Source organism: Pyrus communis, chromosome 3 (genome assembly GCF_041283825.1).
Source record: "Pyrus communis isolate YQ-2024b chromosome 3, ASM4128382v1, whole genome shotgun sequence".
Classification (NCBI taxonomy): Eukaryota; Viridiplantae; Streptophyta; class Magnoliopsida; order Rosales; family Rosaceae; genus Pyrus; species Pyrus communis.
In genome coordinates, this window is record NC_142567.1 from 25,806,293 (window position 1) to 25,833,971 (window position 27,679).

Genomic DNA, 27,679 nt, shown 5'->3' on the forward strand with positions numbered 1-27,679 from the left:
ACCGGGCAAGTATACATGCAAATACTTTACAATCTTTGTTCCAAACAAAAAATATCACTCGCAATAGCAACATGTTGTCACATCCCTGTTCGGGGGGGGGGGGGGGGGGGGGACCATTTCTCGGGCCCACTCCACCACCGTAGCACGATATTGTCCGTTTTGGGCCCCGACCACGCCCTCACGGTTTGTTTCTGGGAACTCACACGAGAACTTCCCAATGGGTCACCCATCCTGGGAGTGCTTTCGTGCGCTACTCGCTTAACTTCGGAATTCCCATGGAACTCGAAGCTAGTAAGCTTCCAAAAGGCCTCGTGCTAGGTAGGGATGAGAATATACATATAAGGATCACTCTCTTGGGCGATGTGGGATGTCAGAATCCACCCCCCTCAGGGCCCGACGTCCTCGTCTGGACACACGCGACCAGGGGTAGGCTCTGATACCAAATTGTCACATCCCGCCCCCGGGGGGACCACTTCCCGGGCCCGCTCCACTACCGTAGCACGATATTGTCCGCTTTGGGCCCCGACCACGCCCTCACGGTTTTGTTCTGGGAACTCACACGAGAACTTCCCAATGGGTCACCCATCCTGGGAGTGCTCTCGTGCGCTACTCGCTTAACTTCGGAGTTTTCATGGAACCCGAAGCCAGTAAGCTTCCAAAAGGCCTCGTGCTAGGTAGGGATGGGAATATACATATAAGGATCACTCTCTTAGGCGATGTGGGATGTCACAATCCACCCCCCTCAGGGCCTGACGTCCTCGTCTGGACACACGCGACCAGGGGTAGGCTCTGATACCAAATTGTCACATCCCGGCCCCGGGGGGACCACTTCCCGGACCCGCTCCACCACCGTAGCACGATATTGTCCGCTTTGGGCCCCGACCACGTCCTCACGGTTTTGTTTCTGGGAACTCACACGAGAACTTCCCAATGGGTCAGCTATCCTGGGAGTGCTCTCGTGCGCTACTCGCTTAACTTCGGAGTTTCCATGGAACACGAAAGCCAATGAGCTTCCAAAAGGCCCCGTGCTAGGTAGGGATGGAAATATACATATAAGGATCACTCCCCTGGGCGATGTGGGATGTCACACATGTGGTGTCAGAGTACTTTATTCGTGTGATAACTATATGTGTTTGGCATCACTTAGTATTACGGTCTAGTGGTATTCCTCTTCACTTGTAAGTGAAATGTCTTAGGTTCGATTCTCGCCTAGTTGAACCACATTATTGCTAGTATATTGGAGGTTAAGCCTACCACCTTCCTCTTGATACAGAATACGAACCTGAAATTCATATTGAGACTAGTGTTATATCTCACAATGAAAAGAAAGCCGTGTATTAGTAAGTACAAGAAAACAAAAATACAATACTCTTTCACTAATCTTACGAAATCAACCTTGGCTTTTTCTGTGATTACATTGCATGATGGAGCTTAACTGGCTAACAAATCATTTGACAATGAAACACCACTTTAATGATCAGTTTAAATGTCACAAATACCCTCTATTATTTCGACAATTAAATTATAACATTACTCTCTCTCTAATATTTTCTAAAAATCATATGTTTGCCTAATCAAGCTCAAACCTCAAATAAATAGTACATCATCTTTTCCACACAAAATTGTAATAAAATGATTGCTCACACTCCACTTACCGTAGACGACCACTTCATGCAACTATTTGTTCAAGCAACTTCTTCAAAAGACAAATTCTGCCTTGCATGAAAACATATTGTAAACAAGAAAGCAAGTGTTCTAGCAGATTTGGGTACTAAAGCTGGTCACCTAATTAATCTAAAAAAGCAAAGTAACTTATGTTAAGTAATGATAACGTGACAGTAAAGTTACGCTGCGTGATTGAGGACCTAGCTTATATTGAGATCGAATGTGGATCAAGTCCCTCCATGTGTTTATCGCATATATAAGGAGATGTGCTATCCATACATCTATTTTTACTTCTCACACACTTTTACTGATTTCTGTCATTTGATATTCTTCAATTCATCTGATCCAATTGTTGAAAATTAGAAGGGTGTGTAAGAAGTTAAAAAAAGTGTGTATATATCACACCCCTATATAAAAACGTCAAATTATGTGTGCTTATTGAACGATTGTCCTTCTATAAAATCTTGAATTTATTTCACGATTTCGCTTGCCAAAACTAGAACTACATAATTCTAAGTCAAAGATCCCAAGGCGGACATATATGAGGTATAGATGTATTTGAGTTAACATCCATTGAACCTGATACATACTTGGGGTGTTTTTGGTAAACAACAAGAGAAATAAAAAAAAAATATCCTAGTCGCCAACCCCTACCTTTGGCATTGGGGTGTCGGAAATCCTTCTTGTTTTCTTCATTTTTTCTCCTCTTTGTTTCTAGTAGTAGTCACTCTCTCGATCTTGTTGAGAAGAGGTTTCAGTTCGTAGTTATGGTTGCTCTTTGCTTTGTCGATGAGAGTTTTTATGGTTGTGGTCATAGTTTGTTCATTCTCAAATTATTGTTCAAATATGAGGTGGTGGTTTTTGGAATTTGTACTCCAGCAAAAGATTGTGAGAAGAAAACTCAACACTCATAGTAGAGCTTCTTTGCTAAGGTTTGCAAAATTATCAGAGATTGGTGTAATATTTTCCTCATGGAGTCTCTACATTAATTCTCGGGCTTGCAATGTTTTAGTTCTCATGAGTAGGGTTTAGAGTTTAGGACTAAGGGTCATTCATGATTGAATAATCGTATTGTATTTTTGATGTGTTTGTAATTGTAGGGTTGTGTTGTTCTTTTGACATGTATAGCTTCTTGAGTTGTTTTAAAAGACACATTTAACATGTTTGTTGTATGTATGTCTTTGATCATTTTTAATGAAATTTCTTTCACTCAAAAAAAAGAGAGGGTGTTTTGGGTCATTTAAGGCACAAAAAGGACGTGCAACATTTTGATCAAGAGAGGTAGCCAATTATCGATTGAATTTCCAAATGAGGCACTATAGTCTATAGTGGGTCCTTGCGCGTCCATTTCCGTAGGTTAATAACTCAATAAATATATAATATCTTCTTTTCTTTAAAACAATAAATATGACTACAAAACATAGTTGTCCTCTAATTTATTCATATTATTCCCTTTTCCTATTTCCAAGACTTGTTGTCTTCTTATTTTTATTTATTTATTTGATTTAGGTTCTTACAAGGACAAAAAATTTAAGAAAAATAATATCTAGTTGATTGCTTTGGTGGTGAGGAACCAACGGTGCAGAATGAAAGCTCAGAAGAGGGTCAGCAGTAAGCTGTAGACCAATATCAGCCAACTTGCTTGATGTTGCCATCAGGGAAAGAAAGGCCAATTGGTGACGGCGACACCACCATTTCAACGGCACCAAGTTGTTGTTTTCAAATCTTTTTTGCGACTACAATTACTTCTAAACATTTAATTATGTCTTCATTTTGTGATTCCCATCAGATCTTTTCATCTTGTGTAGCACGATGTTGTTTATCGTTTTCGAAAATTTTATAATGTTTCAGAGTTTAGAAAACTATAAAATGTTTCAGAGTGTAGAAAACTCGTGAATTATTAGGGTTTGACATTCAATGAGCAATGTATGTGTGGTAAATAAATTTGGTAACTGCTTTATTGTTATAGTATCTTCATGATGAATGATTAGGTTTAAATTATTTGTTTTGACAACTGATTGTAACTTCTTTCATGGGAAAGTATAATGGGAGAACTTAAGTAGACTTGTTTGAAGGTGTGCAAATGAAATTATTCTTAAATTCTCATGCAATTATATCGAACACCTACTAACTTGATTGTCGGAGTGTTTTATTGCATGTACTCCTTTGCTCTCTCATTGATGGCAAACGAAGATGGTATCATGTTGCTTCTCAACATAATTACAAATTTATTTGTTGGAGAATTGAACTTTATTGTATGAACACTTATATATATCAGGTGGGAAAATAGAAAGGCATATTTTTAGCTATGCTTCCTGAAACTAAATTTTGATTTCACTTTGCCCTCTGAAACACAAAAGTCGCCACTTTGCTTCCTGAAACTTGATTAACTCGATTTTGGTCTCACTTTACCCCCTGAAACACAAAAGTTGCCACTTTGCTCTCTGAAACTCAAAAGCAACCGCTTTGCTCTCTAAAACTCGCTTTTAATCTCAATTTGTCTCCTGAAACACAAAAGTCGTAACATTTAAATTTCAGAAAGTAAAATGAAATTAAAATCAAGTTCTATGAATTGCACATAAAAATCAGTCATAAAGAAAATGTGAAAGTACATGAGTACAAGAGGAGATAATAATGTTAAAACTTAAAAGGCAAAAGATGTATACAATGAGGGAAAATGACCTCTCCGGATCCCTTTCTCCTAATTCATTAGATTAGGAAATCCGTGCCATTGAAATTTGATCAAACGGCTACAAACAGAAGTCCACTTTAAAAGTTGTAATACCGTCAGCCATTTAATCAAATTTCAACGGCACGAATCTCCTGATTTGGTGGATTATAAGAAAATGATCTAAGGAGGATCCCTTCCTACTACAACGAGCCAGACTTCGTACGGATCTTATCGTCAGGCTATCATGTCAAATGCCATGGTGACAAGTTAAAATTTTGGCTTATTTGTAAGTGAATTCAGCATTATAAGGCAATAGTTTGAAAGTGACAACCACTGAGCTTCAATTTGTGATCCAAATTTTTATCTAGTTGCTCATAATCTTTCTTTCGAGGTATTTAAGGATCTGTTTGGTATTGTGTTAAAAAAAATTATAATTTCTCAAAACATTCTTTAAGAATGTATTTTAAAAACAATTTTTCTTAGGATTCAAAAACTTGTTTGGTATGAGATTTAAAATTGTTTTCAAATTTTAATAATTAAAAGAAAAGAAAAAAAATATCTTTCAACAACTCTCAGTTGATTCGGAAATTACTACATAGTTCAACTAGACAAACAAAGATATTTAAAGAGAATGTCGGAGGAGAGGTAGATTAGAGAAAGAGGGGAGGGAGAGAGCGAGGAGAGGAGAAAGAGAGATGAGAGTTAAGTAGCAGACAAAGGAGAGAAACAGGAGAGATTCCAAGGAGGGGATGAGCGAAAAAAAGTAGTGAGAGAAGAGATAATAGAGATACTTGTATGAGGAGGGAGGAGAGAGAAATTTGGAGGAGATTAAATACTAAGAGTAAGATAGGATAGAGAAAAAATTCCGGAGTGAGGAGATGAGAGAGATTTGGAGTTTAAAAACTTTAAAAACTCATTTTTTGTGTTTTTTAGAAGTATGTTAATTTTCAAGTTAGTTTTGAGTTCAATTTTTTAAAACAGTCATACCAAACAAGTATTCAAGTTGTAAAACTTAAAAAGTGTTTTTGAGTCTAAAAAATTAGATTCAAGTAGAATACCAAACATGTCTTAAATTTTCGTTTTTATTAAAAGCTGTCGTAATTAAATTTTGTTTCTAATAACTCACTGTATTGTTATTTTTTTTCTTCAATATATTTATAATAATGTCTTTTTTATTATAAGATACTGTAATAGAGCGATGGCGTTGTTTTAAATAAAAATAAAATTATATGAGTGTACCTATCTATAAATTAATAAACTAATGTTTAAAAAGAAGATTCTGATCAATTATCAATGGGTTAATCAAAATTTCACATTAATCATGGCTTTTTAGTGTGCGATTTCAAAGTCATTACCAACTTGTTGCCTCAACTAGTTTCTTGTATATATGATTAGATTAGATTAATCCCTCTGTTTTGATATTAGCCGTCCAGACCAGTCAAATTTTGCATTAAACAAATGAGAATTTGTACGAAATGTAGGGTCGGGCTGGCCCAGGTAACCCTAAACAGACTGTCACCAGATAATTGGCGCATGCGCAGTGCTGTTAATTTCAGGCACCACCAAGCTTTTACATGACAGAGGAATGATAAGAAAATTAAATTTTATAAATTAAATAATATAAAAGTTGATTAGATTATTACTTAAACGTTAATAAACATGCTCATTTATTATTAGTAACACAAAATTTAGTTTAGAAATTTAATCTTCTAACATTACTATACACGAAAAGTTTCCCACCATCAACCGCATGAAGGGATAAACCTCAATTGACTATCTTTTGGATTTATCTCTTTGGTTGATAAAGAAGAAACGTGTGTTTTGTTGAGAACAAATCAACGTTGATAGAAAAAGAGATTTTGTATGAACTTAGTAAGTTGGTTTATTTTTTATATTATCAACTAATTCTATGATAGAACTTTAACTTTCTTTATTGTATCAAAGTATATTGTCCAGCATGTAAAGTTCAACGGTCACACGTGCTTCATGTTACGATGTATGTGTTGTCCACGTATTAAGTTTCAAAATTTATCACACGGGCGTTAAGACTGAATCTCGCATCAACTAGGAGGATCTTGCTGGATTCATGTTTATATTGTGAACGTCCTATGATACTTATAAGATAAAGTACCATGCGTGGACTGGTGGACGCGATGACAACAAAATCATTGTTCAAAGTAAGAGTATCGTGATTTTATTTCAAAAAAGTACCGGTAGACAACCCTTTCATATAGTACCGTAATGTTGGTTCAATTAAGTAGCTTACAGCTTATACATGCATTAGACATTGAACCAATGCCTATATGAAGATGGACAGTCAAACAAGCAATATATGTAAAATAAATGTATCTTGCCCCTCTGTTTATTTCAAAGATACACCGAGTTACCTTCAAACCTTTCCTTTTCAGAAAATCTGGCACCTTGTGGCACGTTTCATTAATTAGGGCCGTCTTTGAGATTTTTGAAATTTTGTGTGAAATTTATACAAGGGCTATTTTATTAACACCTCACAATTTGTTGAATACACCCTATAATAAAAAATTATCTCTATAATTCCAATTTTACCATTACTTTTGTTGAATCCACCCCCAACTCCAAGAAAACAAAAATCTCATATTCCCATAGCCACTGAGCTCAACACCCCACTATCGCCAGTGGCTGAGTGTTCATATACTCGGTTTTATTTACACTAATCGCATGTTCTCAAAATCAAAACATTCATCCTTGTACTTATTATTATTATTATTATTATTATTATTCATTTCTTTGCTTGGGCATTCCGAATTGAACTTGGTATAGTTCTCAGATTGAGAATTAGACCCAATTTACAAAAGATTTGTGTAGTATTAGGGAGATATTTATCAAAAGCAAGTAGTAATAAACTCCTTACCCAATTTCGAGAAACATGTCCTACTAAGCCCATTATAGCAAAGAAGATAGAAAATGAGAAACCAGAAATCAATTGCCTGGATAATCGTCATTCTAAGCGATCTGTCATATGCAATCCTTGTGATGAGTAACATATTTCCAAACAAATTCACATTCAATTTGTCAAGGGAAAATGAAAGAGAAGCAACACACAATTTCAATTCATATGTTGACAGGAACCAATACATGCAAGAGAATAAGGGTCATTGGAAAACAATGTTCAGGCTGTAACTTGGCCTCTCCAAACGTTTGGTTGATTGGAGAGGACACAATAGAGTCAACCGCGAGGGGTGGTGGTGGGGTGAATGGATGTGCCATTTTTTGTTTTGTAGGGTGGGTGGATTTAACAAAAGCAAGTGTAAAGCTAGAATTATTGGGGAAAAAAAACAAATTTAATTGTGGGTTTTTCAATAAATTGTAGGGTGTTAATAAAATAACCCTTTTATAAAGGGGAACTTTAATGAAAAGATCTCGGTACTGTTCACTTTAACAAAAAACCACATTTTTACACTAAAAAGTCAATTCTGGTACTATTCACTTTACTCTTTATTTTATCTTTATCGTTAAAACTCAAAGTTTTCAACCTTTTTTCATTAGTTTTCCTTAAAATGATCCATCTTTAAAATTGTTTTTCAAAAAACTTAGGATAATTTATTGATGTTAGAAAGCAATAACTTAAATCAAAATAAACCTTGGGACTTACTAATTGTAAGTTTGCAAATGTCATTAAACAATAGTAGAGAGAATTACAAACATAACCTTCACTGAATAATCAAAAGCAGTTTAATCTTAAACAACCAAACAATAATTTATTTTTCCAAATATCTCATTGTGCACTCAAAATTTTTATTTTTAGAGGAAAAAATTTACACTTATATAAGGAGTGCACAATGAGATTTTAAAGTGCTAATAAAAGTATTTTTTTTTAATATCTACATTTAAATAGGAAAAATTACACTTAGAGTATACTTTTAATACTTAATTTTATATTGAGACAACACTTTTTAAACATTTCAAAAATGGACAAAAGTTAATACATGTAAAAGATTACCTCCTTTCATGCTAGACAAGTTCCAGGTCATTACCTAAATGCCATCTGACTGATAGAGGAGGGTTTCCAATTCCACAACGCATTGTCAAGGAAAAGTGAAGCGCACTCACAAGAGCTAGAAGACTAGAACCAAGACAATGAGCATGAAGCCAAACAAAAAGACTGCTTGCAAATAAAAAACGCCAAGTAATTAGATGCTTATTTGAAACATAGTATTGAGAAAAAACCAAGATCCGGCCAGGATGAATGAACAAAATGTATTAGTTAATAAGATTTTATCATATACGTCAAAGCTCTCTCTCTCTCTCTCCCTCTGGTGAACTTAGACATGTTCATGTGGGTGACGGTGGAATGTCCAAGTTGGGTCACCGTGACAAGTTCGTCACAAACTTCCGTCTGCATAAGTTCAGAGACGCCGTACTGTTTACTGCTGATATGAACAATATGTAGCTTATTGTTTTCGTCTTAATATAGTTGGAATTATAAGCATTGTTGCTAAATAAATACACGAGCAACTAAAAGCACAACGATTCTTAATACCTTTTTTTTTTAATCTAAATAAATAAATAAAAGGTCTGGAATACATATCGTGATCTTGAGGGGGTATATATACTAATCCCAGAGAAAAAATCAACATAATCAATATTCATATTCACCGTACTAACAAATAAGAATCTTAAAATTGACGCGCTTAAATCAGGTTCTGACGACTTGTTTTGAAATGCATTTAAAATGTTTAAAATGCTTTCGAATCACAAAAAAACGCTTCCATGTTTGGCAAAAAAGTTAGAAGTGTTTCCGAATTCAAATAAGCACTTGTAATGCTTTCTGGACAAAACAACTGGATCGGTTTGTTTAACAGGCACCCAAAAATTAAGGTGAAGGGCAAGCAAAATGCCATCTTTCACACTTTTCCTCAGAAACTTGCATATGATTTGGGCATTTGGTATTTCCAAAATAGAAAACCAAATTCATAAAATGTAAGAGGGTTCAACGCAGCCTTTTCCTCCCATACTTGCTGCAAAGCAAACTCTATCTCTCACTGACTTGCACGGATTGGGCTATCTCTGAGACAAAACTGTGAAAGGGATGATTTCCCTCCAAGTGTTATTATTGACTTACTTCTAGAAGAATGTATAAGGCACTAAGAACTCTATGTAACACTTGTATTGCACCTTTTGATGAAATGAAACCAACTATCGTATCTTTTCCCAAAAAAAAAATTAAAAAAAAATAAAACGCTGCCTTTGCTAGACAAGACCATTTCTAATAATAACATGGGAAATTGGTGTGTATACCAAAAGATTAATTAGGTCATATATCTACAAAGGACATGCTTGATACATACGTCCCATTGGATCGCAAATTATCTTATGGGAGAGATTTTTTAGTGTGCACCAAGTGTCATAATACAAGTAGTTGGATATTTGAAAATTGAAATTTAGCAATTGTATTATGACACTTGGTTCCTAGTACACTGAAACATTTATCATCTTATGGTTGTTAAAAATCGTCTCATTGCATTCAATTTACTCTATTCCCTTGTGAACTTTTGGGCTTTTGGCCTAAACATTTCCTTAGGATCCCAAACATGTTCAATTGCACCTCCAATCATATATGCCTTGTGTACCACGCAAAGCTTATGTGACCTATCAATAATTATATGCATCTATGATGGTAACGGGTTTCATTGCCACCAGCACTTTATATTAAAAGGAGCGATCATGTCACACGAAAGAGTGCTTGTAATTTGCAGTATTAGGCATCGATCCATGTGTTTTGAAGGTTATTGGAGAAGTTTGGTGGTGGCACAGGAGGTGTGGACCAAGCAGGCACTTCCTAGCAGCAAGGAAGAGGGAAATTTGACAATCATATGTACATATTGTGCTTTACCTTTATACCTAAAGGCTCAAACTGTAGTGCCTTTGGATATGGTACGTGCCCCAGATTGTTTTCTATATTAAGGACATGGCTACCCTACACACTCCACATGGTGCACGTGAATCTTTGATCGATGCTTTGATGTTTGATATGAGATCCTGCCAAGTTCGCTGCTAGCTAGAGTAAGCGCCTACCAAATGGCACTCTTAAAAATTTGATCGTTTTCATACTACTTATCAAACATCATATGGTTCTATTGGTATAGTCTTAGGTACCAAATGAAATACGTTATATATAATGACTGGTTATCCTACTCATTGTATTGAGGCTTTTATGATTAAACTTCACATCATCTATGTCAATAGGTAGTAATATGCAAGTTGGAGATCATATAAACATGATTAGTAGCTAGTGAGTCACTAGCCCTTCTCCTTGAAATCTTGACTATAATATTAGCGGTGATAAAAACAAACACTTCATAATCCTAATAGGTAACTGTAAACAATACTTTTAACGTGTTTGTAAGTAAATTCTTCTGCTTTTGGAGAAATTTTTCATTATGACAGGAACATGGGTGATACACCACTTGTTTTTATGTAAGTGGTGGGAAATTTCATTTTTTAAGTTATTAACTTTTTAACAAATCTCACCATTTGTATAGTGACACGTGGTGTACCACCCTGTATGTCGGTTACATTGAAAAATCTCTCCTGCTTTTGGAACTTATAATTTTTCTTAAAGAAAATAAAGGGAAATCTAATGCTTACAAGTGCATTCAAACTTTAGAAACAGGAAGTTAGGGTGGACCAAACGAAGGATATTGGTTGAAAATTGATATGTCGTAATTAACACGCATGTAGTTCCATGAAAAACGTTGCGAGAAGGAACGGTGGTGCATGAAAGGAATATCTCCTAGGGTTTCTTATCTGGCCTTCCAAGTTGTAAAGGAAGAATTAATGAAGAGGTAGAAGGGTTCGTCGAGACTCGACAGAGGGGCCTTCAAATTCCAATCCACATGGGTTTCTAATTTCTATATAGTTTGGACAAAGACATGTAGCCAATGCCACGGTAATCTTCTTATCTCTTCATCTACTCTCTCGACACCTCTCCCACCCCAAAAAGGCAATTGATAGTTCCATCGCTCCCTTTCCAAGCTAGTTTTTGTTTCCATTTCCATTTCCATTGCTGAATAATTACTATCAATCTGTTCAAACTTCACAAAATAAGCAAAATAGTATTGATACTCAAGCTTCACAAATAAGCAAAATTATACTGACAGTAGCAGATTTGGGCTTAGTCCCCTTTACACCCAAATCCACTCTCCCTCTCCGTGATTTAGATATATTTAGTGTATATCGCTTGTATAAAAAAAAAATACTGGTATTCAAGCATTGAGAAGAGGACTAGCTCTGTGCCTATGCCTTTTTTTTTCCTTAGAATTAAAGAACTATACACACACACACACACACACACACACACACATATGTCCATACTTTTGTAAGCTAAGGTTTTTGAGAAATTAGTTCATGATTTTATCTCATTTATCTATGTTTTCGGTGCATACATTGTTATGGGATGTGTCATATGTTTACATATCAGTATATATGTGGGTTGGTGTATTTACTTCAATACTTTTATAATTAATCCTCATCAACCTTTGGATGTGCCTTTTATATAAATACATGGACACCTTTCATTTTTTTTGTACGTTGTTTTTCCTCAAAGATGAGTTCTACGTACCATTTCAGGGTAAGAGTATGTTTTTGTCTCCATTTTTGATAGGGGAGTGTATGAGTACTAAAGTCTCACGTACCTTTTTATCAAGTTTAGTTAGTTAATTAGAGTAGTGTTCTTCATTTTCTACACACAGAATTTGAAACTCCCTTTCTTCGCAGTTTAAGTTGAGTATAAGCCCTCTTGTTTGTCAAAACTAAAATAAAACTATACCATAAGTTAAACATGCGTGTCTTATGTACGGAGCCAACAAGGGACATTAGGTAAGCCTAGAACGATGTAAAGCAGATTAGTAGGCCATGCACAAGCAAAGGATAACAAACATAATCCGACAAATAGCCCGAACTTTTACTTAAAAAGTAAAAAAGAGTCAAAGACGTGTGGATCCCCGTCGTTCCTAAAAGGTTCATCGTTGACATGAAGTTATGCTTAAATTGATAAGGTGTGAGAGGACGATGGTTAATCTTGAGATCTGTACATGGAATGATTAGTTATTGGTTAATTAATTATATCATGTGCACTAATGAAGCTTTGCCTGTCGAACTATTTTCGTCAAGCACGAACTTCTGTAAAAACCAAAACGTTGATCGTTTTTACCCGACAAACATTAGTTTTCCACCAGGTAATGGTTGTTTCCCCAACGAAATACTGTTAATTTCTGGTAGTGACTACTTGTGCATGTATGGTTGTTGTGTCAAGGGAGAGGATATTTTGGTAATATGATGCATGCGAAGTGCATGCAGAAATATCTCTATCAACGCGAAGAACTGATCCCTTTCGACATGCAAGTGGTCGCTTTCGCGGGGAAGGGCCCATTTTTAAGTTGGATAGTTGATATGATTTCCGACCTCATCGAGCCCTTTACTTGAAACCAGCCATTCAAGTCCATACAAAATGTATATCGCCAAATAAAATATTAAAATAATAAATAAATATTTTCATGCAAAGGGGCCGAGGACTCGAGGAGATACGATGTTAAAGTGGCCCTGTGGATCATTTAAATATTTGATGCCCAAGTTTTCTTTGGTTGTGATTGGATATGCAGATGCTAGGGTTTATCGTCTACCTCGAATGAAATCCAAATTTAGTCATCTGACTCGCTACTTTGGTGAATAAGTTAATAAGGACGACGGTGAATCGATCAGTAGGGTTTCTGAAAATAGAATCATTCTAGCTCGTTTGTGATTTTCATGGCTTTCAACTTGCAGATGCATATTTGGTTGTCCAAAATATGTTTGGGTGATATTGCGTGAATGGAGCCTACAAAACCCTAGGCACGAAAAATACCAAGTAAGGTGAGAGAGGTGTTTACATAAGAAAGCTAAACATCTCTCCTAAAAAAGCCCTCCCCAGTTTGTAGAATCGACACTACTAAGCACAACGAAATAAAAAAGGAAAGACTTTGGATGCGGTCTCTAACTATCAATATTTTTTTACTGAAGCCTTGTTGGTTTCCAATTTTTGATCGAAATCTTCGAAATTAATGTGATAATTTATTTATATGTATGTTACTATATTTTTTTAATTAAAAATTGAAATTTATAATTGTTTATATTAATGAGATTTTAAATAAAAACTCATAATTTGTGGGATTAAAAATATTATTGTGTGTGTGTGTGTGTGTGTGTGTGTGTGTGTGTGTGTGTGTGTAAACATGGGTACATTCATCAAAATTAACAAAAAAAATTATTGTACCAAAACATGGGTACATTCTTCAAAACCACACAAAAAAAGTAATAGATGTTAGGCTTAATAACATTAGTAATTTTTTTTGGCATGGATACATTCTCAAATCAAAAGAAAAGAACATACCCATATAAATTTAAAAATGGATTAGAGAAAAATTGGATAGATTTTATATTAAAAAAAAAAGTACATTTTACATATAACAAATTGGTATAATTAAGGATGGGTACATTTTAAGATTAAAAATTTTGAAAAAAAATTACATGAATGGGTGCATATAAGATTAAAAATTTGAAAACATTTTATAAAAAGCTAATGGGTGCAAACTTATTCTAATTTTTTATTTATTTTGGAAATGTTTTGAATTGAAAATTAGTTAGGAGTTTAATAAGGGTGTGAGTATTAAAATCCTAAATCAATTATTAATTTTTATGTTAAAAAATTATGTAACTGATATGAAAATTCATCATTACATTAATGTTAGGGACTTGAATCAAAATTTGAAAACTAATAAGGTTTCAGTTAATGAACATTAGTAACTAGGGACCGGATACTAATTTTTCCTAAAAAAATAAGCCATGCTCAAGACTAGTCAAAACATTTAATCAGAATATATAACGATATTGCAATAACCTAGCTAATTCGTATGAATAAACACGTACCTGCAGAAGTAGATATGATGAATGCCTGCAGAGTTTGGCCTTCTATTCTCTAAGTTTCGACAGAGTTCTACTCTCAATAGGACGAGTACATAATGAACAGATTAAGCCGAGAAGAGAGGCCAAGACATGTTTTAATTAGATTATAACTGCTCCTCCTATCATGGCAGCAGTTATAACTTCCCTTTATTTCAAAATTGAGTTCATTAGATTTCCTTCCATAATGTTCAATAGTAGTTTAAACATTATTAAGTCTAATACCAAGTCCATTCAATTTTTTTTTCTTGGTCAAACTAAGTTACTTCCATTAAATAAAAAGACTAGTACAAGGAAAAAAGAGCCCAATACACAACCTACAACCTAAATACTGTCCAACAGGAAAAAGCAAATACAATATAAAATCCCAAAAGGACCTAATTGAACAACAACAAAAACCCGAAAATTAAAGAAGAAACCAGCAGCCACCACCAAATCTGACGCGCCTCCATCGCAAGGCCACCACCACTTATAAGTCGACATATATCCTTAAGTGATAGATTGACCTTACTTACTCACCTTATGAAAAACTCTTACACTAAAAAGTTGATTTACCTACCATTACTCTTAATTGAAGATCAAGATTTCTACACTTTTTTGAACTTCTATTGAGATTCTCTGGACAAATTGTTGCATTCTCGTCAAATATATGAATGCAGAAAGTGTTACATACTTTGGTCTTAATTCCAAAACACCGCAAGACGTAATTTGAGTGGGCGTGAGTTGTGATACACTAAGGACAGTTATTAGTGTTGAATTATAACCCCATAAATTAAACCATAAATGATAAATGCTACAATTTTTTGGTGGCCTGGCGTCACTGCAGTGTACCCATTATTCAAATAGACATGAAATTAACACCTTCTATGCTTTTCTTACTTGATAGAAGAACAATTAAGGACCACATTGCAGTGCCCTACCCTACTGTTATTGACCATGAGGCTACAATATACTCATTAAAACCATACATTATCTTCCATATACTAAAAATATTTTACATACGGCCACCAGCCACCGGTCACAATCATATCTTGTATGACCAAGTCCCGTGGAAGACGATAATCTTGCACACAGAGTCAAGTAATGGTAGGCCTTAACCAACAATACTTGATGCATCAATTTTTTGTCAAACCTAAGGGGACTTGTTGATAATGAATCTCATATTAATTAGAGAAGGAATCTTGCATGGGGTTATAAGTAAGTTCGGCTACTCTCTATGTTGACAATTAGTTTTTTGATGGAACCCCAACTTTTTTCAAACCCGTTACAATACACACAACAATGCAACTGGCGTGAAACGATGCTGGACTATTGATAATGTTGATCCATCAATGCGACAATGATTTATTTATCCATGTCTCAACAGTTCTGTTCGGGCTAGATTCGTCCCTCGCATAACTCCCCTTGTCTTGCCTTGTCTGGCAAGGTTTGTTGCTTGGTCTTCTGCAAGATATGTTTATTGTTAGTTGAATGGTGCCTTTGTGGGGCCTTTATTACGCCCTGAGGCTCACAATCAATACTAACATGGATTTGAGCATGCTACTGTTCTTTTTGTTTGACATATTGTTTATTGGATTGTTTGATTAGTCGATTTCTTGCTCTACAAGCCACTATGACTTCTTGTAATAACTGGATTGTTCGCAGATGGGTTAAGTCTATATTAAGTTCTTTTCTTTGCCTTTTGATCAGGACTTTCATTTATAATATCATGTGTTCATTCAAAAAGGAGCTCAAGGTCATTTTCATTAATTCCTTAATTATTAGTTCAGGTAGATGGCTAGGAAGCAAGAGCAGTTAGTTTAACAGGATTAAGTATAACTAAAACTTGAATAGACTTAGTTAAAATTGACATAAGGTTCAATGGAAGATGCAGAAATAACAAATCTATTCTACATAAAATACAAATAAAGGAGATTCGAGCAAGATTACAACCTTGCGGGTAAGGTTCGTCTTCTTGCAGACGCCTCTCCTTGTATTCAATAGTGATTGAAAACTTGGAAAAGTAAATACAAACGAGATTTACTAAAGGGATTCGATGCTACAACAAAGGGAATGGTAGCAGAGCTTCTAAAACTAGACAAATTCTATGGTGGACCTGCGATTTTGAAAGGGACAAGGGATCAACAAACTAAAGCTTTTATGTCTTTGAGTGAAATGAGAATTGCTTGATTGATTGATTGAAAGTTATTTCTTGTGTCCTCCATGGCTTTTATAGACTTTCAAGCCCGATTGTCCAAGCCTTCCCTTTTGGTGAGGGCTTCCAGAGCACGGTGAGTCACCCTTACCTTTTGTTAATTACCTACCAATGCCACGGAAAAATACTTTTTGCGGAGAGTGAGCTGCCCTCTGTCCCTTGTCACTTATCACATAGGCTTGCTGCCTATTCCTTGGTAAAAAATGATTTTAAATTCTTACTGGGCTACCAACTGTCTGTGCCCAACCTCTTTCTGTTTTTTGCATCTCTGGACTTTTAATCGCACCAAGTCCATCATTAAATATCCACCCAAACAAGTACAACGATGGGATGAAAGATGAAATGGAAATGGATGCGAAGACATCAACCGTTGAACAATAACGTAGTGATGATCTATCGATCCAGATCTCAATAATTTCACATTTGAAAAAAATATCAAAATCCCAAATTTCATTGTGTTTTGGGGGAAGAGAGAGGCATGACGCTGATGATGAACTCCGACCAATGCACTGGGGTTTTCCTTGGTTTGATAGTTTTTATTTATTTACTTCTTGGATCAGGCTTTGGGTTTTTGGTTTAAAAAATGGGTACTTTCAACCCGATCGGACAATAAACCTGTGTTTCGATAAAAACTTAAGAGTCTTGTGCATAATGCCAGGGCTGCTAAAAACTGGAGTCTACACAGATCAATCGGCTCAGTGCCCAAATTGTTTTCAGGGAACAGTCTCGGTGCTTGTTTTCCATTTGGGCTTGCTATGAAAGTTATCTTTTCACTAAAATAATTATGCCGATTGTTAAAAGAAAAACCACATATCGAATCGTTAGCAGCCCTAAACTATCTTCAATCACATTTGTTGGAACTGAACTCAACGAAATCATGGCCATCAACTAAAACATACAGTTGAAAAGGTTTATACATTGATTTGATGCCCATGATCTCATTGAGTTCACTTCGTAAGCTCAAGGATTTGTCCAAGAATACACTCTTTTGACTCTATTAACTCCATTTAATATGCTCTTTTTTTCAATCATATAGACAAATGAGATCGATCATATAAAATTTGAAACTGTAGTCTAAAGGCATGGATCCAACCACCAATATTAGAGCAGGCTGAGCCTTCTAGGTGAGAAGAATAGTGAGTTTAGGAATTTTTCCAATTTGGATTCGACTAGAGTCTAGAGCGTAACCCTTGTTCCATGTTCGTCGAAGACAACGGATTCTTGATTAGGCTGCCTGTATAGAACAATTCTCACTATGTAGAGGTCGAGCTATGAAGGGACTAGGATGGTTCCAGGCTTATCTTGACATTTTTTTTTTTCACGCATAAAAGTTTAGTGTTATGCTTATGACTTTCAAAACCTTTTTCGTAAGCTCATAGCTCAAATATGACGTTTTCACTTTAATTTCTTTCATTGGGTTTGATTTGAGGTCGGTGACTCTAATGGAGTTCAAGCAATCCGTTGCTTATGAGTTTTGAGGAGGAGGGAGAGAGAAAGAATGTCGGAAATGCTTGGGGTTTAGGTTTAAGTAAAAGGATGATGAGTACGACATCATACTAGACCTACACGACAGTGGTCGGTTGCTCACCACACAGTAGAGTAATTTTCGTGAGATCGAAAAAGCGTTTCAAATTGAGACTTTTCGCCCCTTCTAGGTTAAAATTTTGGTTCAGCCACTATCACTACTATAAATCATTGTTAAGTCAAGCAAGACCAAAATACAATACGTTTCATAATCATAAGATTAGTAAGACATGACACGTGATCAACTGCTTGATCCAAGATTTTCCTACTAAAAACACCATAAATATCGGAGGATATGTGTATCTAAACTATCTATTAATAGAATCCTTTTTGTCAACCAAAAGATGGTGAAAAGACTATTTAGTCTTCTATCACAGAAAAAATATAATGGGCAATAAAATAATTTCACAAAATCAAATTTGCTGTTTTTTTTATTAAAACCTCATCTACACGTGATTTTAGTATATATCCAATATAAAAAAAATCAAAAATAAAAAATAAAAAACAAAAAACTCTTCCCCATCTTCTACGTTCTCTATCTTCCTTTCTCTTTTCCATTAAAAAAACGAAAAAAAAAAAATATTCACACACACAAAATTGTAGGTGTATGCTAGTATTTTGTTAGATCACACATCCCTTAGGAGAGTGGATTCTCTATGCCTTAAGTGTATATGCCCACGTCTATATAGCATGAGACATTGACTTCGGACTTCATTAGAACTCTGAAACGCTTTTTCGATCTCACTGGTTTCTCATGTGAGTTCCCAAAAACAAAATCGTGAGGGTGTGATCGGGGCCCAAAACAGATAATATCGTGTTATGGTGGAGTCGAGCCCGGAATGTGATGGAGTCCGGATCGGGATGTGACATATTTAATATTCCAAGATTTGAAAACCAACACCTTAACCTTAGCTCACCTTAATGGGCCTTAATCTCACAACTGTCCCGCGCCCTGATTTAGCAACCGCGCGCGCGCCAGCGCGCCAAACTCAATTTTTGTTCCCGCTAAAAATGTCAGCTTTATCAACACCTCCCACCCGTTTCTTCCCGCGTGTTCGAAACCTCGCCCGCCTGCACGCCATTTCCATTGTCTCCCAACACAATGCCTGCCATCGCCAAACGCAGCCTCGAGCTCAACGACGACAGCATGCCCGTCCAATGGGAGAGTACGCCCGATGCTGTCAGATCCGCCGGAGATTCGACACCTCCGAGGCGGAGGCTCAGATCCAACTCGTCGCCAATGAAGCTGAGCCCGATCTCCAAGCCCATGAAATTGGAATCGCCCCGAAAGCGGCTAAGTGCTTGCGCCAACCCTCAGGCAAATGTGAGATTTGATTTGATGTTGAGATGTTGAAACCGCGAAGTAAATTTTCAAGGCTAATTAAGTAGTCGATTTTATTTCGTTGATTAATTTGGAATCAATTTCAGGGAATTGAGAAGTATTTCACCCAGAAGAAGGTTCAGACTTTGTGCAAACCAGTCGAAAAATCAGTTGAGAAACTGAAATGGAACCCGAAAGGTGAGTATGTTTCAAGCGAATCGGCAAATTGGCAAATTGTTTGTTTGGTATTTAAATTGGCAAATTGATTTGGTTGGATTTGTAGATGGCAAGCAAATCAGCGAGGTGAAGGAGGCATTGCATGTTTCAACCGTGCCGCCAACTGTTTCATGCCGGGAAGATGAGCAGAAGAGGGTTTTGGAGTTCTTGAAGCAATGCATAGAGCAAGAGAAGGCTGCGAGTTTGTACGTGTGTGGGTGTCCTGGGACCGGAAAATCGCTGTCCATTGAGAAAGTGAAGCAGGCTTTGGTTGATTGGGCAGGAGAGGTGAGCTAATTGCACCTCAATGATATTATGTGCTTAATTGTACAAATATTGTAGAACCTTTAAAATGTAAATGATTAATTGCCATGTCCGAAAAATGTGTTACTTCGATACAAAGTGTTAATTAACACTGGGAATTGTTCTTATTGCCAGGCCGGATTTGAGGAACCGGATGTGTTGGCTTTGAATTGTTCTTCTCTAACAAAGACTTCCGATATTTTCACTAAGGTAACGATACTCGAAAGCTTATTCTGTTGTTGGTTGTAAGTTATAACAGATGATGTGCTCACATTTGGTTTGTATTGCCAGATACTTGGTAAAGACCAACTGCCGAAGAAAGTTAAAAGCAAAACCTCATCCCTGCAGCTTCTACAAAATTTGTACTCCCAGAAGCCTTCGTCTTCTAGAAGGAAGATGACGTAAGTAATTTATCCTCGTTCAAACACAAGCTGTGTGCAACGTTTGACGGCCACATAAACACGCGTTGGTCTCATCTTAGTACTTTGGATGTAATAAAGAGTGGTTATACTGAAATGGTTTCTATTTTATCAGGCTGGTAATAGCTGATGAATTGGACTTCCTAATTACTAAAGACGGGGCGGTGCTTCATGATCTTTTTATGCTCACAACGTACCAATTTTCGAGATGTATACTCATAGGTACTGAATGTAGTTGATATAAAGTAAGGTCAATTGAAAATTTGTAGTTATATGTGAAGGCTTCATATTATATATGGTTTTGCAGGAGTGGCAAATGCCATAGACCTAGCCGATCGTTTTCTTCCAAGACTTCAGTCACTAAATTGTGAGTTGAATAGCTTTTGTTACCTCGTTTTTGTTCAATGAGAAGCTGGACTGTATTTCCGGTGTAGTATTTACCAACAACTAGTATGCTTACAAATTATATTCATGTTCTAGGCAAACCTATCGTTATTACTTTTCGGGCGTACTCTTATGGCCAGATTCTCAGGATTCTTCAGCAGAGGCTAATAGTAAGTTTGGGCCTTTCGTTCATGAAGTAATCGTGAGCATGAATTAGGAATATTTTTGTTCTCCCTTGCTGTGGACTAATCAAATAAAAGTTGTTCTCTCTTATTGTCTCAGTATATTTACCGAGTACTAACAGTTATTGTGTTCCAACAGACACTACCTTACACCGTCTTTCAACCACCAGCATTGGAACTTTGTGCCAGAGTGAGTTTGCTATTGTTATCATATTTTCCGGAAGATCGTTAATTATTTAGATGTTGTCAATCTTTATATTACATGCATATAGGCTGAGTACTTACTATGAAAAATGGCAGAAAGTTGCGGCTGCATCTGGAGATATGAGGAAAGCACTTTGTATTTGCAGGTTAGTTTTGCCGAGTCACATCATAAATTCTACAAAAGGTGTTTGAATTTGACCATTCTGGTTAATTGGAGTAGACATGGGCTGTGCAATTGTAATGGTGCAAGTTAAGAACAAGCACTTTAGATTCATCAATGTATCCGAAAATGTAAATGCCTTGTAAAGTTACGAGTCATATTAATGTCAGAAACTGCATCTATATATGTCTAGCGACTTTTGACTGTTTCGTAGGAGCTTTGCGTGGGATTATGAGCCTAACTGTTCCTAACTGTTTTCCAGGAGTGCAATTGAGATTCTGGAAGCTGAGGTGAAAGAATCTACTGATAACTTGAATTCATCACCAGTAGTGGACGCATTCGTTGAGCAGCAGACGGCTCCTGCCCCAGCTTCTGTTGGGAAAAAACCGGAGATTGATGTTGTAAGTGATCACCCTGGTCCCCACATGCTTCAGAACTTATCCGAATCAGCAAACTGACAGATGTGACGCATTCATTTCAGTTCATTCATACATTCCTGCAACAAGATTTCACAAATTTTGCAGTTCCATTATCTTTATTTGATTCATTTTTTTAACTCCAAAAGTTTCAAGTAAACACATTCAATTGTGAAAACCTAAAAGTTTCACAATGCGTACTTCATTTTTTTGAACTGTTTACGTTCTAAATTTTCACTTATGTGTGTTGCAGGTGACAATTGGTCATATGGCTTCTGCTTTGTCAAAGACATTCAAATCACCAGTAGTGGACACCATACAAAGTCTTCCGCAACATCAACAGGTAACCCTTTTTCTAGTGACTTGTACTTGTTGAATGTAGGCTACGGGCTTTTTAAGTATTCCAATAGTTCCGAGCCATGAAGCGAACTTAAAGATTGGCATCCTATCATTAATTTTAATGCAAGTGTCCTATTTCACCACAGATTATACTTTGCTCTGCCGTGAGGCTTTTCCGTGGAAAAAAGAAGGATTCAACTGTAGCACAGGTATGTTTCCTTTCCATTGTTTGATGATAAACGATAACAGTAGCATGTAAAATTTACGTTACTGATTTCTGTATTTTTCACATATTTGCAGCTAAATAAATCTTATATAGACATCTGCAAATCAACACTAATCCCACCAGTCGGAATTTTCGAATTTTCAAGTATGTGCAGAGTGCTAAATGACCAGGTAAGAAAATACGTCTATTAGTATAACATTCCTTGTATTGGCGTTCCCCGAGAATATGCTATTAGATTTGAATGCGAATTTACAACTTGGTAACGGAGAAACAAGTTAGTTACTGAGGCATAATCTACGTGCAGGGGCTCCTGAAATTGGGCGGTCAATCTCGAGATGAAAAACTTAAAAGAGTGACAATGAATGCAGCAGATGAAGCAGACATCACTTTTGCATTACAGGTGAGGACACAATATATCCAAGCCTCTTATAACTCTGCTTTTCCTTTATGTTATATTCTTGTAATTTCTTTCAGCTTGTTGATGATTACCTCTTTATGTTTGAACAGGGAATTCGTTTCTTTCGGAACTGTCTTCAGTAGTTACGTTCAAAGAATATGCACTCCAGATTTTTCTTATGCTTAATACTTGCGGCTCTGATTTCGCACCTGCTTCAAAATTCAAATACAAGGTCTGAAACCTTCCTTTTTACAAGTTTCTCGAAATACAATGCCTTGAATACGAATTGCGCATCTCATATTTGGAACTGAATTCTTCAACCATAAAAAACGAACACATTAGCATAGGGTTAGCAACATGCTGGTAAACAGATTATCCATTGCACAGTTGAAATCGGAGTCCTGTGAAAACTTTCCTGTAGATAATTTGTGTGCTAAAGTTACCATACCTTGGAATCCAAGTATTGACCATTTACTCATCAATATTTATCTTGCCAGTTTCCGTTACAGGTTGCTTTATATCTTATAGTTTCATATTACTGTCTGAATGCAGATTTCCGACGATGAGAAGCATCTAATTTCAGACCGGTTTCCGCCTTGTTCAATTTTGCTATTTCATTCTTTAAAATGATGACAGAACAAAACAACAGAGAAAAGTTGTTGAATTAGTTTATGTTATACATGTAATACAGAAGATGTAACTTATTTTGTATAAACATAAGAATGTAACTTTGTCATTGCTCTTTGTTTTAATACATTCTTCTTTCTTAAAACATAATAACGTTTATTTATTTACATGCTTTTACTACAAAGGTTTAGGTTGGGTACATAGACGTTCCTCTGACCCTCGGAAAGCAGGGAGCTTTGTTCGCTTTTAGGGTTGTCCCTTTGCTACAAAGATATATATGGATATTACTAGGATCAACATTTATCACAAAACCACAAAAAAAAGTTTCTATCCAACAAGAGTGTTCCTGATGGAACGAAGTTCAGATTCAGCATCACCGATATTCTTTAGCCGAACTGTAGGGGATTCAGCAGAACAAGCGATTCCAAGTCTAAATATCGAACTCAAGCACGCCTCAGTTTTTGGAGCTCCTATGCTGCACTGATCGGTGCCTCCTTGAAGAAGTGGTGCATCCACAATCTCGGTCACACGCTCAGGGATAGCCATCTTGACAAAATTATGGAGGTTCAAGTTGTTGCTAAACATGTCATCAGTGGGTCTCTTCCCCGTGAACATCTCCAGCAGTAGAATGCCAAAGCTATAGACATCTCCATTTGTCGACACCTCGCTTCCCATTCCATACTCTACATATATTGGGAAGTATAAGAAAATAATACTGTGACCACAACCGTAAATAAATAGCTTTGCTTGTATTGTGCATATGGGATGAGAATATGTACCTGGAGCAGCATAACCAACCGTTCCTCTTATACCGATGGAACTTGTCTGAATCTGATTTTCTGAAACATTACCTGGTAATTGTGAGAGAAACCGTGCTAATCCAAAGTCCGAAACATGTCCAGTCAACTCGGTGTTCAAAAGAACATTGCTTGGCTTGAGATCACAATGAACGATTGGTGTTTCGCAATGATTATGAAGATAATCCATTGCACAAGCAACATCAATTACAATGTCGAGCCTCTGAAGAAGGTTTAAACTCTTGGATGCATGATCTCTTGCCTCTTCAATTCCAGTAGGCGGATGCAGCCAATCTTCTAAGCTTCCGTTGTCCATGTACTCATAAACCAGAGCTTTGAAGTCATTACCATGAAAATCAACACTTGAACATGCAGTTATAATCTTAACAAGATTTCGATGCCTGATATTTCTCAAAGCCTCACATTCCGATATGAAACTCCTCGATGCTCCATGGCGTAACAAGTTAAACACCTTCACTGCAACAAGGTGGCCTTTATCAACATCATCGTCATTGTCACCAAGAAGTCCTTTGTACACAGACCCGAAACTACCCGCACCCACCAAATTAGCCGAAGAGAACCCATCGGTAGCTTTTAGGAGAGTAGCATATGAACCTTGTAAGAACGAGCTCTCTGAAGTAGTCAACGGAATTTGTTTCCTTTTCTTTCTTGACAAGCAAACAAAGATACAAGACAACACCATGACTAGAAGAGCAATCCCGGATGCTAAAAGGATTAATTTTTCCAAGCTACGAGATAATCCTCCTTTCTTAAACTCCTTGGACTTGCACTTGGGCAGCTGGAGAATAGCAATACCACCGCAAAGCCTGGTGTTGCCAGCTATTGAAATAGCACTTGCATTCTTGAAAATACCTTCAGTTGGTACTGCTCCCCGAAACTCGTTGAACGATAGGTTCAGATTCTTTAGCAAGATAAAACTGCCTAAAAACTTTGGAATTTCACCTGACAAGTTGTTGCGAGAAAGGTCTAAAGAATCAAGTGCTCTCAACGAAACCATAGATGAAGGAATGGGGCCCTGAAAGATGTTGCCTCGCAAGTTTAGGAAAACTAAACTCACACAGCTACCAAGGCTAGGAGGAAGTTGTCCGGATAACATGTTATCAGAAATGTCCAGCACACTCAGACTCTTCAAGTTTCCAAACTTTATAGGCAGTGGACCGGTGAGGTGGTTTGCTGACAAGTTCAAAGAAATTGACAAGGAGGGTAGGCCAATAACTTGTTGGGGTATTGCGCCACTGAGGTTATTATCTGAAAGATCCAATATTTGCAGCTGCTGGCATTTCCCTAGGGTTGAAGGGATGATGCCCTGAAGATTATTACTTCCCAAGAAGAGTTTGTTTAACATGGTTAAATTTCCTAGAGAGGATGGAATACTGCCCGATAATTTGTTTGAAGAAATGTCTAATTCTACTAGCCTTGAAAGCTTTCCGATGTCAGTCGGGATGCTACTCGAGAATCTATTACTCGACATAGCCAACGATTCCAAGTTGATCAGATTCCCTATGCCAGCCGGGATGCTTCCATGGAGCGGGTTCTCGTATAACCAAAACTTTTGAAGCTTGATTGAGAGATTAGAGATTGATACCGGCAATGCCCCTCCAAAGTTGTTACTATTTATCAACAACAACTCTAACTCTGTGGCATTGTTCAAATCTGACAGAAAACGCATGTCACCGTTGACGCCACTTCCGAAGTGATTATATTGAATGTTGAATCTTACAAGCTTATGAAGCTTCTCAAAATTCGGCAGCGGTCCGATTAGGTTGTTTAGTGCAACGTGAAATGCCGTTACACTAGTGGAATTGGACATTGAGAGAGGAATTGATCCGGAAAATTGATTGCCGGCAAGGTTAAAGATTTGGAGATTAGGGAGAGTTTTATCCAAATCTGAGGGAATACTCCCTTGAATTTGGTTATTTACGACGGAAAAAGTAGTAACAGCAGAGAGGTTATAGATGGAGGGAGGGATTGTACCAGACAACTTATTAAAGCCCAATGAAAAAAATGTTAATTGTTTCAATCTGCCAAGAGAACTTGGGATATCTCCGACCAAGTTATTCCTGTAGACACTAAGGGCCTCGAGAGATGAAATGTTCCCCAAAGACGGAGGGATCTCTCCGGTTAAATTATTTACTTCTACAACAAATGATCCAAGCTTCGGCAACGCGCCGAGTTCCAAAGGAATTTTGCCCACCAGCTTGTTGTAACCTAAATTTATATTGTTGAGGCTGAAGCAATGAGAAATATTGTCAGGAATGTCACCAGTAAATGAGTTATCAGGTAGACTCAGTACCTCCAGTCTACGTAAGTCCCTGATTTCGCGAGGAATTTCATGACCAAATCTGTTGCTGTCCAGCACCAACTCCCTTAGGAAACTTAGGTTTCCAACGTGTGGCGATAAGGATCCCGCTAGGTTTTGAGATGGTAGGCTCAGCTTTGTGACCCTTTGGCGATGTCGTCGACCGCATGTGATGCCCGGCCACATGCAGAAGTGAACGGAACCGTTCCAGGAGCTCATGATCTGATGAGGGTCGTCTGTTATTTGAGCTTTGATGGCTAGCAATGCCAGCCTATCCGTCTCGTTCCCTCCCCGCCTCGGTTGCATGGAGCTCCAACAGCAAACGAAGAACACTGCACTGAAAAGTGAGTACATTAGAATCAATTTCACAAGCAAAACCCTCATTTTTTTAATTGGGTTTGCGAGGTTGGTTGCTTGTGTTTGTGTTTGAGACAAACCATACTTATAACGTTGTCAGTTATGGCCTTATGGGTGTGTAGTAGTTACATGTTATCAATCTGCAATAAATTACAAAACTTAGTCATTTGAGGCGGCCATTGCTGCAGCCATAGAAATTGGAAGGTGGTGGGGGATTCATTCTCAAAATCAACTAGACTTGATGTACCGGACCGTGTTTCTAACACACATAAAAAACCTCTTTTATAACTTATAACGTTGTAAATTATGGCTCTTATGAGTGTGTAGTTGTTGCATGTTATAAATACGCAATAAATTAATGTTGTAAATTATGGCCCTTATGAGTGTGTAGTTGTTGCTTGTTGTAAATTATGGCCCTTATGAGTGTGTAGTTGTTGCATGTTATAAATACGCAATAAATTACTAAACCCTGGTCATTCAACGCTGCCATTGCTGCAGCCATGGAAATTTGAAGGTGGTGAGGGATTCATTCCCAATCAACTACATTTGGTGTACCGGGCTGTTTTTAACATATTAAAAAATTTCTCCTATAACTTTACGTTGACAATTATGGCCCTTATGGGTGTGTAGTAGTTGCATGTCATAAATACGCAATAAATTACAAAACGTGGCCATTCGACGAGGCCATTAATTGCTGCAGCCATGGAAATTTAAAGGTGGTGGGGATTTCATTCCCAATCTGCACAATGTGGACATATATATGGTTGTGTTGTAAGGGTCATGAGAGAGACAGTAGTAAGAAGTTAGGGTTCGTTTTATAATTATTTTGTTTTTAGTTTTTTTTTTAAAATTAAAAATAATGAGAAAATATAATTAAGAAATGAACGATGAACCCTAACTGCATGAACAACAACATATTTCCCTAAATACCAAGATAGGCACCTGTTGGCCGACACCCGAGGGTGACGAAAGCCATTTATTG

At 36.9% G+C, this 27,679-nt stretch overlaps 2 protein-coding genes across 2 annotated transcripts; one reads left to right on the top strand and one right to left on the bottom strand.

The window, feature by feature from the left end:
• Nucleotides 1-19,064: 19,064 nt before the first annotated feature.
• On the top strand, nt 19,065-23,386 carry LOC137714708 (DNA replication factor CDC6B). The gene is made up of 17 exons (XM_068453853.2): nt 19,065-19,353; nt 19,458-19,548; nt 19,634-19,854; nt 20,005-20,079; nt 20,161-20,270; nt 20,404-20,510; nt 20,596-20,655; nt 20,769-20,842; nt 20,994-21,044; nt 21,155-21,204; nt 21,481-21,619; nt 21,888-21,977; nt 22,120-22,182; nt 22,274-22,369; nt 22,504-22,599; nt 22,707-22,828; nt 23,149-23,386. Exons 1-16 carry the CDS (start codon nt 19,132-19,134, stop codon nt 22,737-22,739), a joined length of 1,578 nt encoding a protein of 525 aa, XP_068309954.2. The 5' UTR covers nt 19,065-19,131; the 3' UTR covers nt 22,740-22,828; nt 23,149-23,386.
• LOC137714707 (putative receptor-like protein kinase At3g47110) lies at nt 23,301-26,953 on the bottom strand. The gene is made up of 2 exons (XM_068453852.2): nt 24,003-26,953; nt 23,301-23,906 (listed from the first exon to the last, which is right to left on the bottom strand). Exons 1-2 carry the CDS (start codon nt 26,722-26,724, stop codon nt 23,551-23,553), a joined length of 3,078 nt encoding a protein of 1,025 aa, XP_068309953.2. The 5' UTR covers nt 26,725-26,953; the 3' UTR covers nt 23,301-23,550.
• Nucleotides 26,954-27,679: the final 726 nt, after the last annotated feature.

Bases quoted from the DNA above. Each gene is read 5' to 3' on its own strand.
- LOC137714708 (XM_068453853.2), top strand. From the start codon at position 19,132: ATGCCTGCCATCGCCAAACGCAGCCTCGAGCTCAACGACGACAGCATG. The intron at 20,843-20,993 runs GTAAGTTTGGGC...GTGTTCCAACAG, and splicing joins TTCTTCAGCAGAGGCTAATA to ACACTACCTTACACCGTCTT. The intron at 21,045-21,154 runs GTGAGTTTGCTA...GAAAAATGGCAG, and splicing joins CATTGGAACTTTGTGCCAGA to AAAGTTGCGGCTGCATCTGG.
- LOC137714707 (XM_068453852.2), bottom strand. From the start codon at position 26,724: ATGAGGGTTTTGCTTGTGAAATTGATTCTAATGTACTCACTTTTCAGT. The intron at 23,907-24,002 runs GTACATATTCTC...CAATATATGTAG, and splicing joins GGTTGGTTATGCTGCTCCAG to AGTATGGAATGGGAAGCGAG.